Raw genomic sequence first — 14,997 nt, forward strand, 5'->3', positions numbered from 1 at the left:
ATCGATGTTTATAATATGTATAAGTATCGATATGGCGACACTCATTCGCGGTATCTTGCAGCTATAGCGCTGCGGTCACACTAGAATTGCAGTTTTAGTGCGGGTGAACGTGTGAACGCGAGTCGGAAAATACGGATTACACGGATTATACGGACATTACGGAAGTTGTACGGAGACGCGACTGGAAGAAAGCCGTGAAATGTGTTCAGTTGCCAGCAGCAGCCATTAGCCTATCAGCAGTGTTAGAAGTTAACAGTGATACAACGTGCCTGGAACGCAGCCACAGAACAAAAAAAGCAAAAACCTCGGTGACTGGGAGCGTAAGAAGCAGCAGCGGAATAATCAACAAAGGCGGCAAACATGGCGAGTGAGTAACATCGGGGCACTTCTCCGCCTATGGAGCATCCCAAGCAACATACAGCAGAACCCGGATTCCTTTTCCATCGCATAAACAAACGCAACTCATGCGAGTCATTGCAGCGCCCGTTTTATGGCTGCAGTGCAGCATTTACGAGCTGCGAAGACTTCGAAATCGCTGCCAGGTGTCGGAGGCAGTTGCTCCGAGCGAGGGGGGGTGCGGTGTGGGCGGTGCGGTGCGGTGCGGCGCGGCTTCCTAGACAAGATGAGTGTTTGCCAGAGACATGTGAGAAAAATCAATACTCACGCTCCCCACTCCTTGCACAATGGGCCGGTTGGATTAGGCAGATGCCGTGCTCCTGCTGCTGCGCGCACCCACTTATCGCGGCCAACAGGGTCAGCGCTTCCCAATCAGAAACTCCGGTTTTTTATCCTTTAATGGCCCCGGCAGTTCTGGCGGGAACTAAGTGCGGCTGAGACATCGGCCACCACCGTTTGGCACGAACCCTCCACCCGATGCTCCCACTCCACCGCAGCACTGGCGGAATGGGAACTGGGAACAGCAGTGACGACGCATTAATAAATGAGAATATGCCTCCTGCGAGGTGCCAGGTTTACCGGCGTGTCTCAACACTCCCCACAGTCCTCACAATTCGTTTTATCCCCACGGGGGGTGATATAACAAACAAAACTCAGAAGTAATGCACTGGGAGAAATCTGTTCCCCCTTTGCTGGTTTGATGACAGAACCTTGACGAGAAACACGTGACATGCAATGTATCATTACAACTATTATGATTAAGCTTTAAAAAATCACATATGCTATGCTAGAAGGATGGGCTGGTACTTTTCAGTCAAATTAGACATTGCCAAGCTAAAGTTGTGAGTAAGTAATGGGAGTTGTGGCTGCTGGTTCTCAGTGTAGTCGGATGTGTAACTAAATAATTACGTGCTTACGCACTGGATGTATATTTGGGTCAGTCACCGATGAAAATTGTTAAACGTAAACAAGTCCCTAAACTTTTTAGTTCTCAAACGTCACTGCACTGAAACAACACATAAACACTGCCCACAGACTGTACTGTTTGTATACCCTTTCCCGAGGGGAACCTGTGCAGAACGACAACAAACAGCACTTGAACGCGCCGGCAATCCCGGCCTCAAAACTTCCCCTTTCTCAGGGGCGGTGGTGCATCCCAATCCCCACACCACTCTGTACCTCACTTGTCCACGTAACCCACCAGCTGCGCCCAGCGTAGCGAGACCCATTGGCACACTGAAAACAATTGGTGGCTTTTGTAATCAGTTTCTTTTAAATCAGTTTTATTCCCATGAAAATGCTTGCAAGGCCTACTGAATATATCGTTTTCAGGATCTGCACTACGCAACATTTAATAGTTTATGTGTACTTATTTATATCCGGGAGAATACCTATGCTACAAGTATATTAAATCTTTAAAAACTAGTTTCTTTTGTGATATACTTTGGTGGAGTTCGCTTTGAATTTTCGTATTGTTTTAAAATCGAATGAATGACCAAAGAGTTAGCTAGTAGTAGTAGTACTACCTTCGCTATCCTTCGCGGTTGTATTTTCTCCCTGTGCAGATCCCAGCTGCGAGATGCTTGCCACGTCCTCCCTGCGGCTCAGTCACTTTGGACTTTAATTGGTCCTTTGTGACTGCATTTGTCGACGCTTTCGCTCGGCGTCTTCGACGCAATTTGACTGCTGTCCTGGCGGCTGTGGCTTCCATCAACCCCAAAGCTCGGATTCTGATAAGGACGACGATATCAGCTGCCAGATTCCGGAGCTGCTGCCTCTTTATTGTTATTGTTATTATTTTGGGCCTTTTCATTCGTTCCACGCAGCTTACCCAGATTAGCTGGATGTTATTGTAGTTTACCCGGCCCCGAATTTATTGCTCTTTCCACCTCCTTCTTGCGTATTCCGGCCTCGTTGCTTCATTTGCCTCAAATCTAGCTGGGTGACTTGTGATTTCCCCTGCCCACCTTCCACTCGCCTTATTCTTTTTACTGCTAATAAGATTTTGGCCCTTCTAATGGCCTTGAGAATGAATGAGGCGAGCAGGGCGGAGAAAAGATGAAAATGTGGGGTGGCTAGCTCTGTTTTAATTGAGTTCGTGCCCTATTCAAATTGGCATAGAAATTAATTTCAATTAAGTTTCCAGTCTTTTCAAGGAGGTTGTGTCCCCTTGACAAGTTGTGAAGCATACTTCTTGGGGCCAAAAGGGGGTTAGCATTTTGGGGGAATCCTCTATCGACAGAACGTTTAAACTTGTGTGCTTCAAGTGCCTTTCGAAGTGAAAAATTTGTGTGCAAACTTTAAGTTTATCCGCTCTAAACATCAAACTCAGCCATACAGAATGCAACTTATTTTTGTGTCAGCTCCAGTTGGTAAAATCGCTGGTATTTACACAGCACCGGACAAGAACTAATAGTACAGTATGCTGGTGTATGGAGAAGCTGAATTAAGTTGTCATTTCCCAAGTATTCACAAAAATTGACCTGATATAGAAAAGGCCAACAATCAACTGAGTTCGATACTATTTTGGCTACCTCTGACATACATACATTTATGTACATACATAAAATCTTTGTTGACGCCACCAACTCGGTGGATTGTCCCAGAAAAAACCAACCAAAATTTAAAGTTTGCAAACGAACACAGAAAAACGAATCCTTTTTTGTCTACTCACGCTGCTGGGAAGGAGGAGAGAGAAACCAGGAACCGGAGGACGACACCTCCACAATGGGAGTCCTGCACCAGAGGACTCACCTGTGCGTCGACAAAGTGGTGAGTGACCTGTGCCAGGGATACTACGAGCAGGCTCTGAGGCGGATCAACGAGGGTCTGGAAGGCTTACAAGACCATGAGGAGATCATGGCGCTGCTGGAGCTAAAGAACATCCTCGTGAGACTGAGACTGAAGGGCGAGGCCCAGCGGACCATAGGCCCAACTCGCCAATCTGACGCCCTGCCCCACGGATTCACCCTCGAGATGCTGGACGTGGTGCAGAAGGTCCTGCGGTGCCGCAATCACTACGAGGTTCTGCGCGTCTCTCACCATGCCACCTACTCGGAGGTAAAGCGGGCCTACCACAAGCTGGCCCTGCGCCTCCATCCAGATAAGAATAAATCCCCTGGAGCTGAGCAGGCCTTTCGCCGCATCAGCGAGGCGGCTGACTGCCTCACGGACTGCCAAAAGAGGATTGAGTACAACATAGCAACGGCAGTGGGCGACTGCCACGACCAGGATCGCTCAGAGTACACGGATTATCGCGGGGAAAGCGGAATCGATGAGGCAGTTGAGTCCGATCTGGGAGCCGCTTTTCGCAGGCCTTATCAGGGGGCCAATCAGCGGATGCCCCAGCGGCAGTCGCTCTACCAAACAGAGCAACTCGTCATCGGAGTGGTGGCTGCTCTGGTTTTCCTCTTCGTCACCATGCACTACATCGCTGCCGCTCCTGCATACAGTTTCACGCCAACCAGGTGAGTTCTGGACTCACTCGGATGCTGAGACGGCTGTATACAGGCCCAATCTTCTTCAGAACCCACAGCTTTCGTCGGCTCAGTCAGACGAGGCATATCGCCTACTACATGAACCCGACCGATCTGTCCCAATACACAGAACAGCAGTTGGCCAAACTGGAAGCAGAAATCGAGGAGGTTTACATCTCGGACCTCACACAGAAGTGCAGGCAAGAGCGGAGTTTGAGTGAGGACTATAAAACTTTGTCCAGTACCAGGCACTTCAAATTACTTCTGCTTCCAGGGGATACTCTGTTTCTTAGGGCGAGACAGGGAAACAACCAGAAGTTACTCCAGCATGTCGGCCACATGCCCACTCCTGCCTGCCAGGCGTTACTCCAGCTGGGAAAGTCTGGTCACGGTCCACTGCTGCTGGAGAATGAGTCTTTGAAGGAGGTCTAGCAACTCTGGTACTCGGTAGTTTTTATTGATAGATGTATGGATAAGTGTAAATAAAGGCAGCTTACAAAAATATTCAAAGCTTTATTATATAGTTATTCTATTGTATATTGCGTTTGGGTAAATTTAATCGAAATGACTTATTAATTTTGCCATGCATTTGAACTTTGAGAAACGTAGACCAGCTCGCAGAAGCTATTAAGTATTTACGACCTAGTTATCCATGCAAAAGGAATCATTTGGTTGAATTCTACGGTTTCCATGGCTCCCATTTTCTGTGCCAGGCCTTTTCCTCCAACTTAACCCAGATTTGCCGAATTTTTCGTTGGCAACAGGCCCAAAAAGCAACAATACGAGTACAACTAAAACCGACATTAGCGTCGCAAGTTGCACATGAATCAAACATGCAACAATAAGTTTGCACTACTTTTTCTGATTTCTGTGCCGTTTGCCGTTTGCCATTTGCTATTTGCTATTTTTGTATGTGGCCAAAGTCGGTGAATCGTTTAATGGAGAAAATAAAATACCACAACGGACTGCAAATAAAACGCAGGCCATGGTGCCCAATCATACCCAGAAAAAAGGAAACACGAAAATGAAATAAAGCCATTGCCCCAGAAATTCAGGCGAATAAATGCCTCGAACGAATCCCGCTTCCGCAGCGCAAAGCTAACGAACTTGCCACGGAACTCGAACGGAATGGATGGATTGATGGCGGGATAGCTGGATGGCTGGATGGACGGATGGACGAGTGGCATACTCTGAATACCAACGAGTACCAGTTACCAAAGCAAACATTCGGAGGCACGCAAAAGGCGGTGGAGCAGCAACCGAGACGCATTAAGGCGCTGGTCTGGGCCACCTCCTGTCAGACGGAAGTGACGCTACTGTTGCCACTGCCACTGCACCTGTCCTCCTCCATCCCGCACCCCTGTCGAGCTGCCACTCCGCTGGGCGACGCGACTCTGCCACCTGTCCAATTGCATTCAGTCAGCTGCGTCGGACAAACAAATGCAACTTCCCCTTTACCTGCATATGCAGATGCATCCCGCAATATATATACCCATATTCCCTGGCTGCGTTTCGATTAAAAGGGCATATTGGGCTACTTATAGTATATCCGTACAAGTTTTTATAAGTTTTCAAGCTTGCATAAGACAGTTTGAACCAGACTTGATTTTATTCTTAATAATATGTTTTTAATTGGAAGTTCCATACTTCACTGCACTTCACTTTTGAAAAAGTGATACTACCCTACTGAAGGGTAACATTAACAGATAACTGAAATATCATTCGACATTTTCAACAAGTGAATAGGGAATTTGATAGTATACTATGTAAAAATAACTTAACCATTAGTTAGGTTAGTTACGTTAGCGTATCCCAAAGTCGTTGCTATTATGTTGCTGTACAATCTTATGTTGTACAACTTGCTTTAGAAAAATTGTTTTTTGTACCTTTTTCTTAGGGTACCTTTAGGTCGGGACACTCGAATGCAGCCAGTGCACTTGTGTTCTCTTTAGTTGGGGTTACGTTTCTAAGTGCAACTTGTCTGCGAGTTAGTGTGCTGTTTTTCAGGCTGCTTTGGCTGCTCTGTGTCCTTTGTTGCTGTTTCTATGCCAAATCGTGGATGCTGCCTCCGTTGATGATGTGGACGATGATGACGACGGTTGCCCGCCCGGCTGAAGGGTTCTCCTTGCTTTTTGTTTTACTTATTCATTATTTATGCTCCACAAAGTTTGTTGAATTGCTACCCCAGTCCACAATGTTGCCGTTGCTGTTGCTGTTGCCACCAACTGTCGCCAGTTGTCGAGCGGCGGAGTCTGGCCCTTGCCCTTCGTCCTGTGGCCCTCGTCCTGCTGGAATGCCTTATCGGAATGTACTTTCCAGCGTGTGTGCTTGGCGGCAGGGAAGGCCTGACTGAAATAATAATATTATGATAATGTTGGTCATATAAGGGTTCTGGCTGTATATCGAATATCTGAAATGGAAATTCAGCAAATAAATTATAAATCTCGGGGTTAAAATTCATTATGATTTAATAATACAACGTTTTTTTCATTCACACCCACTAATATCTAAAAACACCCCCTGAAAAGCTCAATTCCAATGCATTTATGCAGAATAAGTAAACCTAAACCTTCATCATCACAATACATTAAATCCCGATTGTTTTCCTTTTCATTTGTCCGTGACCAGGACTTATGTAAATTGTAGTCCATCCTGGGTCTTTTATAATCCGAGCCATCTGTTTGGGTGGCAAAAGGAAGCTTTAATGTGACACACGCTCCACGAGTTTTCCCGAACGTTTCCAATGGCTCAAAAACGGTTCGAACTGGAGATTCAAAGACACAAAAACGCTTTCTATTCTTGAATAAGGAAAGTTCTTTTGTGCCAGGCCACAAGCCCATAACTTGCTTTGAAAGCATTTGTCTTGACTTCGTCCAGCCAACGACGATAATCGAAATGGGCAATCAATTTTGCGGTTCTCAACTTAGACAGTGCAGGAAGGGGAAGGTGGATTGCGTGCTCCTTGAAATGGAACGGAATAGAATACATAGTATACCTACAATACCCAGTACCCTTTAAGTATTAAGTATACATAGAGAGACTCCTAATGAAATAAGTAAATTAGTTAAAAGCTAGGAACAAGTTAAAAGGCGGGCTGGAAGTAAGCAAACCAAACTTTATTTAAAATTAATGATTACTTTTCAACAAAGGCATGAGTTATTCGAAAACACAGAACAAGCCGACCCTTTAGATTGCTTAAATGACCAAAACTAATCAATCTCGATTCTCCACCGACTTCCGCAGCTGAAATCGACGAGTTGATTGAACAACTGAAGACGACCAGCGTCAGTGCGGCGAACACGACCAACTTGCTCTGCGAGATCTCGGCCACAAAGGATCCCAAACTCTTCGACAAGCATGAGCTGGCGGAGTGCTTCCTGGGCCTCACCAAGTGCGACGACACGAACGTGCGCAAGGAGGCGGCCAAGTGCATTGCGGAGATCACCAAGTCCGAGGTGCAGCGCAAGAAATTCACCAAGAGGAACATAATAGCCGCATTTCTGGAGTGTTTGCGCCACGTGCCCACGCCCGACGGCAGTATGGAGCTGCCCATACAGATATGTCGGGCTCTGGGTAACATTTGCTACTTGAACGACGAGGCCAGGGATTTAATTCTCGAGCTGGAGGGCGATGCTGTTCTGCTGCGACTGCTGGACATCACAACCATCGAGGATGCTACCAATGCGGCGCAGTTCATCAAAGTGCGTGGTGGTCTGTTGTCCAACTATCTTCTCGGAGGCGAGGGCCTGGCTAAGCGGGCTATGGAGCTGGGCGTGATGAAGAAGCTGCAAGGCATCATAGACATTGGCGCCTCCAATGTGGAACAGCATGAGGATCTGCTGCTGAACACGCTTCCACTTCTTAGTATACTCACCGAGAACGTGGCGGATCTGAACTTCGAATCCTCCCTGAACATCCAGCTGTCTCGCATTCTGGCCGCTTCCATAAATCCCGATCTTGCCGAGATGTGCCTGGAGCTGCTCCATTACCAGGCGGAGAGCGACGAGGTCAAGCTTATTTTGGCCAAGGACGGTCTGTGCGAAACCATCTACAACCTGCTGGAAAAGTACAAAACTCTGGCCAGCACAAGTGAGGCCAGAGCGCTGATGAAGCTCGCCTGCGAACTCATCGTATTAATCCTTACGGGTGGTAAGTTTCGGACCATATGATTGAAAATATCCCTAATTAAACCTGTTCCCTGTAAAGCCACATTTACAAACTAATTATTCCATAATTGTTCTAGATGACTCAATGCACTATTTGTACACCACGCCGTTGCTAAAGAACATGGTGGATTGGCTGGACTCGACGGACATCGATCTGCTAACCACCGGCGTGCTGGCCTTGGGCAACTTTGCGCGCACCGATAGCCACTGCATCTACTTTGTGGAGCAGCAGACCATGAACAAGCTGCTCGAAGTGCTGGCCAAGAACAACGGCGTCAAGGACGATGTACGCCTGCAGCACGCTCTGCTCTCCGCGCTGCGCAACCTGGTCATTCCGAAGCCCAACAAGAACGCGGTAATCCAGGCTGGCCTGGTACAGACTATTCTTCCCATGCTGGAAATACACCAGCCACCAGTCGTCTTCAAGCTGCTGGGCACGCTACGCATGACCGTCGACGGACAGGGTGAGTAGTGGCCATAACTGTATGCAGTCCGCATCTCTAGCAACATCTGCTTTTCCAGAGAAACTCGCACTGGAGCTGCTGAAGAACAAAACACTGATCGAGCAGCTGGTGCACTGGAGCAAATCGTCGGACTATGCGGGCGTCACCGGAGAGTCTTTGCGCCTCATGGCCTGGCTAATCAAGCACGCCTACCTCAGCAAAATCGCATACGCCCTGCCGCGCAAGGGCGATGCACCCGCCGAACAGATTGCCGACAAGATCCCACTTACCCAGGACTACGATCGCAGTAGCTTGAGCGAGTTCCTTGCCAACGAGGGAACCGTGGAGGCCATGGTCAGCATGCTCACGGCTCAGCACCTGGTGATGCAGAACGAGGCGCTGATTGCCCTGTGCATCCTGTCCGTGGTGTACCTCTCGCAGGCGAGCGAGGCGGCGCAGGCCCAGCGCCTGCAGGACGAGCTGGTCAAGTGCGAGGTCGGCAAGAAGCTGGCTGAGCTCATCAGCAAGTCGTCGGACACCATGACCAAGGAGATTGTCGAGAACCTGCAGAACTGCGTGAACTTGCTCAAGTCTTCAGAACAGCTGGTGGCGCATCTGGAACAGCATAACATCAACGAGCTGCTAAAGTCTATACCCATTCTCACCGAATACTGCACGTTGTAAGAAAAAAGGGGACTGTCATTGCATTTATCCCAGCACCGCAGGATGCCTCACAGTAGGATGGGTCGATTTGTAGGATTGAACAAAACATAAATACGTTAGGGGTAAGCAGTTATCTTTGGAAAATTCTGTTTATCCTACCATAAGAAACGCCAGTACTTAGTCGTAACAATACAGAAATGAATACCTTGCGTTAATGTCCTTAATTCCCCTTTACTACCTAAAAGCTTTTTTGTTAAATTGTAATAAAATCAGCTCAATTGAGATTCACTGACGTTGCATGATTTCAAATAGCCAAAGATAAATGTTTGCCACTATTAGTGCATGTTTTTGAAAAATCAGCCCACCCCCACCCACACAGACACACTCAAAACCGAAGAACATAGTAGTTTTCACCCTAAAGCAACGATTCAGATGTAGACTTGACTGTAGTTTCGTAAGAGGAAAGTGCAGATTCCAATGTCGAGCACAGTGGAACACGCGAGCACGAGAGGAGCAGAGTGTATTTTTTAGACGCAAGCGTATTTTGACTGCATTTATGAGGAGAATCCGATGTAGTGAGGGAGAATCACAAATCGTATGAATATTTATAACATACATAATATATACGTATAAATATAATAATTAATAATTTAGCATATTAATCTTTTCTGTTACATGATTTTTAAGAGCACAATAACAACAAATCGTGGTGATATCGCTAAATATATTTAATAAATGTATTGTATGATTGTACTTATAATTTTTAATCGAACTCTTTTAAACCGTTGCTGGCCCACACCAAAAACGAAAAGATAACAAAACATTTAGGCGCACAATGTAATTAAGGTATTTTAATTGGTGCACGAACACATATTGCAAACACCGTCTATTTATTGTAAAACTCGGCGAAGTTATCCAATGCATTTTTAAGCTAACTTTTAAACATTAACAAAACTGGAACTCAGTAACAATCAGCAATCCGAAAATAGTTGAAACTCAATAATGCAAATATTTCAATTTTACAAAGCGTAGTCGTGGAGTGCTACAAATTTTACCAATTATTATAAACGATGTACTAATGTTTGGTCACCAAAAACTATAAATTAAACGAGCACAATTCCAGAGCAATGGTGTTAATATATAAAGCGTTGAAACACCCACACACACCCGTAAATGCGAAAACATATTTATGAATTCTAAACACAATAATGTACATTTAATAATTCAAATAAAATTTGAAATGCATGAGAATAAGAGAAAAACAAATAAGTGCGTTTAAATTTCGGCGGCAAAAACGGGCTGCTATCGATATTTCGATGAGAATGCTGGTGATGGACTTCCTGGAGAAACCATGCAAATGTTTGTTTAATATAAAAAATGTAAATTGTTTTAAGATAATGTGTCAGCATGACACATGTATATATTATTCAATTGAATTGTCGCATTATTTTGATATTTTATCATTGGTGCATGACGACTCAGCTTTTACCATCTCTAAGTGGGCCAAAAAACATTCCAATTTCTCTGCTGCGATTTCACTTTCACAAAACAAATTACGGCTGCCCAAGGTAAATAAACAACAAACAAAAGGAGCAGCTGAAGCAGGTGTAGGCTATCAAATTACCCAGTTTCCATAACTTTTGCTATGGCGACGGAAAAGAGTGCAGATTTTGGGGACTCCTCAACGGCGTCCTTGAAAATTGTGCCAAAGGACTATGCATATCCACTTCTAGAGGATCCGCAAGGCGCGCTAGCCACGCCCACTGAGGGCGGGCGGACGCTGGTTACCCGCGGCGCCTTCAACTACTTCCACTACGGATGCGATGGCCACCAGGATGCTGGCTGGGGTTGTGGCTACCGCACCCTGCAATCGGCCATTTCCTGGATCCAGCGTCGACGGGGCTTAAGCGGTCATGTGCCTTCCATACGGGAGATCCAGCAGATCCTGGTGGCCCTCGGCGATAAGGGTCCGCAGTTCGAGGGCTCGCGCGACTGGATCGGCACGCTCGAGGAGTTCTACGTGATCGATGTGCTGCACCAGGTGCCCTGCAAGATTCTTCACGCAAAGGTGCTCATCTCGGGTGAGATCCTCGACCAGCTTCGCAGCTATTTCGAGAAGTACCAAGGCTTCATCGCCATGGGTGGACTGAGTGACACCGCCTCCAAGGCCATAACCGGCTACCATTGCAGTGCACAAGGTCGCATCTTCTTGCAGGTGGTGGTGAGTCAGCGGACTACATCATTTTCTGAACTGGTGCACTCATCACTCGCTTTCCTTTTTAGGATCCACATTTCGTAGGCGTGCCCAGCTCCCGGCAGCAGTTAATAGATCAGGGCTACGTCCGTTGGGTGCCCGTTGATGAGTTCCCCGCCAGCACGTACAACCTCTGCCTCATCCTGCAGCCGTAGTAGCAACTCTCCGTGCCTATTTCAGAAATAAATCCCTCTTAGCTCTTGATTACCATTAGTTATTGCAAGTTGCCTTATAGCCACGTTTCTTTTCCATTTTAGCGGCCGCTACTCGATGGACTTTATCAATTATTAAATCGAACCGCACGATAATGGCGCTGATAAGCCAGCGACATTGAGCCACAGAACGGCGACAAGCAGCTACTCCCAGCTGTTAAACATACCAAGCAGCGCGAACATATTGCAAAAGCCGAAAAAGACAGCTGAGTGAGCATGGATCTAATGCACCGCGCGCTGCTCACCGCCTTGGGTGCGCTGTCCGTGTTCTACGCCCTGGTCAAGATCAGCCTGGGCTACTGGAAGCGGCGGGGGATCCTGCACGAAAAGCCCAAGTTCCTGTGGGGCAACATCAAGGGCGTGGTGAGCGGGAAGAGGCATGCCCAGGACGCCTTGCTAGATATCTACACCGCATACAAGGGCAGGGCGCCGTTTGTAGGATTCTACGCCTGCCTGAAGCCGTTCATCTTGGCGCTTGACCTGAAGCTAGTCCACCAAATAATATTCACCGACGCGGGACACTTTACCTCCCGAGGCCTTTATAGCAATCCCAGTGGAGAACCGCTGTCGGATAATCTCCTTCAGCAGGACGGTCACAGATGGCGGTCAATGCACGCCAAGTCTGCAGAGGTTTTCACAGCGGCCAACATGCAGAAGCTCCTGGTCCGACTGTCGCAAATTTCCTCCAGAATTCAAAGGGATCTGGGCGAAAAAAACCTTCAAACTCTCAATATAAGCGAACTCGTCGGTGCCTACAATACAGAAGTCATGGCGTCCATGGCCTTTGGACTAGTAGGCGAGGATAACGTGGAATTCGCCAAGTGGACACGCAACTACTGGGCGGACTTCAAGCTGTGGCGGGCTTACCTGGCGCTGGAGTTCCCGTTCATCGCTCGGCTCCTACAGTACAAGAGCTACGCAGAACCTGCTACAGCTTACTTTCAAAAGGTGGCCCTGTCGCAGTTGCAGGAGCATCGAAGGAGGGATCGCCAGCCACTGCAGACTTTCCTCCAGCTATATTCCAACGCAGAAAAGCCGCTAGCCGACGTCGCGATTGCCGCCCAGGCCTTTGGTTTCGTTCTGGCTGGTTTGAGTCCCCTGAATGCCACCCTGGCATTCTGCCTCTACGAGTTGGCCCGCCAACCCGAGCTGCAGGATCGAACCCGGCTCGAGATAAATAAGACACTGGCGCAGCATAGTGGTCAAGTGACACCGGAGTGCCTAAGGGAGCTCAGGCTTACGAAGCAAGTCCTGAATGGTACGTGCCCAGAACGGGTAAATGAAGTAATGCAAAGCACTCTATCTATTTCTATATTATATCAGTCGTATAACTATTGCAATACGAAGCTGCATTACTGTACAGTTTACATTCAATCCTCCACAGTAATGGATCGCTCTGATGACTTTACGTCCTTTTCAGAAACGCTTCGCCTGCACACGCCACATCCCTTCCTACTGCGCCGGGCTACCAAAGAATTCGAAGTGCCCGGATCGGTGTTTGTAATTGCCAAGGGCAACAATGTGCTGATTCCCACGGCGGCTATACACAGAGATCCTGCAATATATGAGAATCCCGAGCAGTTCTGTCCGGAGCGGTTTGAAGAAGAGGCTAAGCGATCGCGCCCGGCAACCGCGTTCCTGCCTTTCGGTGATGGCTTGCGGGGATGCATTGCAGCTCGCTTCGCAGAACAGCAGCTACTGGTGGGTCTGGTGGCTCTGCTGAGGATGCACAGATATGCTCCCACTGCGGAAACCACGATTCCCGTGGAGTACGACAACCGACGACTGTTCTTGATGCCCAAATCGGACATCAAACTTAGTGTGGAACGGGTGGAATAGCTTTAGAGGAGGCTGCTGTTTGAGCATCGCCTATTTTGTATTGTTTGCTTTACAAAGCGTTTTAGTTGTTTTTATATTTGTATATGCACCAATTTCGTTGATTTCCCTAAGCTGTGGACTTGTGTGATAATGCTGACGATGACTTTTATAATCCTTTGCACCAAGCTCAACAACGTGAACAAATAAATACCCTAGAGAGACTATTGTAAAAGGTTCCTTAAAGTTCCCATTTTTTATTTCTAAATTTATTAGGCTTCTTATGTTGCTAGATAATCATTGAGAAAGTGGATTCGATCATAATGAACTTTGGAACTACGTTGCTCTAAAAGTCATTCAATCTTTTTATAACAGAAACGGTATTTAGTTTTATATGTTTTTAGTGTTGGTTTTTGAAAACATCATGAAACCCGCCAAAATGTGTGCACATACATATGTCATTTTAAAGGTTCAGATGTTAGGTAACATTTCCGATTCACAGAATCGGTTAACATTTCTGACTCTTCTTTACAGCTAGTGAGACCTCGCTGCCAAGTGATTTTCTTTGGCTATGGTCGCACTGCAGACGCGCAATTTCGGAACTGTAAGCGATGGCCACACTGACGCAGACACTCGACTCTCGAACGAATCGGTCGCGGTTGTTTTACGGTTTTTTGTTTGTCTATAAGAAAGCCCTTTCGCAGCGAAGGAAACCGAAAATGCGCTTGGAAAGTCAGTCGTAGGCGGGGCGAAAATAGCTGTTGCAGCGGCACGATTCTAACTGTTTTCTGGCCGGGAGAGGAGTGCGCGAACCAATTAGAAGTGCAGTTCAGAATGCGAGCGGAGAAAAGTGTCGGATTCGGTGCGAAAATCCGCGAATAATTGTATGCGATTTCCCGAGGAAAACGGAAAATAAAGCGTCTGTCTGCCAGCCCACTGTGTGTATGTGTGTGTACGTGCGTCTGTGAGTGTATAACATTACAAAAAACAAAACAACAACAGCAGCAACAACAAGGCAGTCAGGATCAACGGTTCTTCGGGGTAGTTTGTTTGAGTTTGAACAAAGCAAAGCAAAGCAAACGCAAAAGCAGAGCAAAGCACACGAAACTGGGTGGGAGAGAGAGAGAGAGAGCAAATAGAGGGGGATAACGGGAAAATACACCCCACACACACTCACACCCGCTTCTAACCTTTGTGTGCGCTTTTGCCGCCTGGAAATGCAATGCTACAACAACAACATCACCGGGACATGATGGGTTGCAGGCGTGCAAGCAACAACAACATCGCTAACATCGCTTAATTGTCTGCAGCATCGTTGGTCGAAAAATCAAGCAAACGATAGCATTAAGTCGCCCTGAGATATTTGCCAGTCGGAAGTGCACTGTAAGTATCCTTCAAGGGTGCTCGTGAGAAGAACAACAGCAAGAATCGAGTGTGGAGTGTGGAGTGGGCTAATAATGCCAATTACTGGGGTTGTGAGAGGGGCGAAGAGCGCTAGTTATGGGAAAGAGGGGAGGGCGTTCAAGCTGCAGTTGACCAACAACAAGCTTGGACCGATTCCATTCCAGTGGA

General features: G+C 47.1%; 5 protein-coding genes across 21 annotated transcripts in view; all 5 read left to right on the forward strand.

The window, feature by feature from the left end:
- Positions 1–74: 74 nt before the first annotated feature.
- Positions 75–9,428, forward strand: LOC6542454 (rap1 GTPase-GDP dissociation stimulator 1). The gene is made up of 4 exons (XM_001970661.3): positions 75–367; positions 7,116–8,021; positions 8,116–8,502; positions 8,561–9,428. The coding sequence occupies exons 1-4, from the start codon at positions 361–363 to the stop codon at positions 9,163–9,165; spliced, it is 1,905 nt and encodes a 634-aa protein (XP_001970697.2). The 5' UTR covers positions 75–360; the 3' UTR covers positions 9,166–9,428.
- Positions 279–4,376, forward strand: LOC6542121 (dnaJ homolog subfamily B member 12). Its single transcript, XM_001970660.3, has 4 exons — positions 279–367; positions 3,083–3,863; positions 3,923–4,089; positions 4,147–4,376. The coding sequence occupies exons 1-4, from the start codon at positions 361–363 to the stop codon at positions 4,302–4,304; spliced, it is 1,113 nt and encodes a 370-aa protein (XP_001970696.3). The 5' UTR covers positions 279–360; the 3' UTR covers positions 4,305–4,376.
- Positions 9,429–10,468: 1,040 nt separating the features above from the next.
- On the forward strand, positions 10,469–13,671 carry LOC6541379 (probable cytochrome P450 6u1). The gene is made up of 3 exons (XM_001970663.3): positions 10,469–10,712; positions 11,656–12,868; positions 13,031–13,671. The coding sequence occupies exons 2-3, from the start codon at positions 11,827–11,829 to the stop codon at positions 13,447–13,449; spliced, it is 1,461 nt and encodes a 486-aa protein (XP_001970699.1). The 5' UTR covers positions 10,469–10,712; positions 11,656–11,826; the 3' UTR covers positions 13,450–13,671.
- LOC6543070 (probable Ufm1-specific protease 1) lies at positions 10,547–11,611 on the forward strand. Its single transcript, XM_001970662.2, has 2 exons — positions 10,547–11,365; positions 11,428–11,611. The coding sequence occupies exons 1-2, from the start codon at positions 10,790–10,792 to the stop codon at positions 11,551–11,553; spliced, it is 702 nt and encodes a 233-aa protein (XP_001970698.1). The 5' UTR covers positions 10,547–10,789; the 3' UTR covers positions 11,554–11,611.
- A 301-nt stretch (positions 13,672–13,972) lies between the features above and the next one.
- Positions 13,973–14,997, forward strand: part of LOC6542895 (MTSS1-like protein) — a 37,240-nt gene continuing 36,215 nt past the window's right edge. For 7 of the 17 annotated variants that reach the window (XM_026979457.1, XM_001970669.3, XM_026979456.1 and 4 more), the window contains exon 1: positions 13,973–14,808. The gene's annotated coding sequence lies outside the window, so the exon portion shown is untranslated. The remainder of the gene's footprint in view (positions 14,809–14,997) is intronic. The other 10 variants (XM_026979463.1, XM_026979462.1, XM_026979467.1 and 7 more) reach the window with 5 other exon arrangements.

Source organism: Drosophila erecta, unplaced genomic scaffold (genome assembly GCF_003286155.1).
Source record: "Drosophila erecta strain 14021-0224.00,06,07 unplaced genomic scaffold, DereRS2 tig00000055-arrow-pilon, whole genome shotgun sequence".
Classification (NCBI taxonomy): Eukaryota; Metazoa; Arthropoda; class Insecta; order Diptera; family Drosophilidae; genus Drosophila; species Drosophila erecta.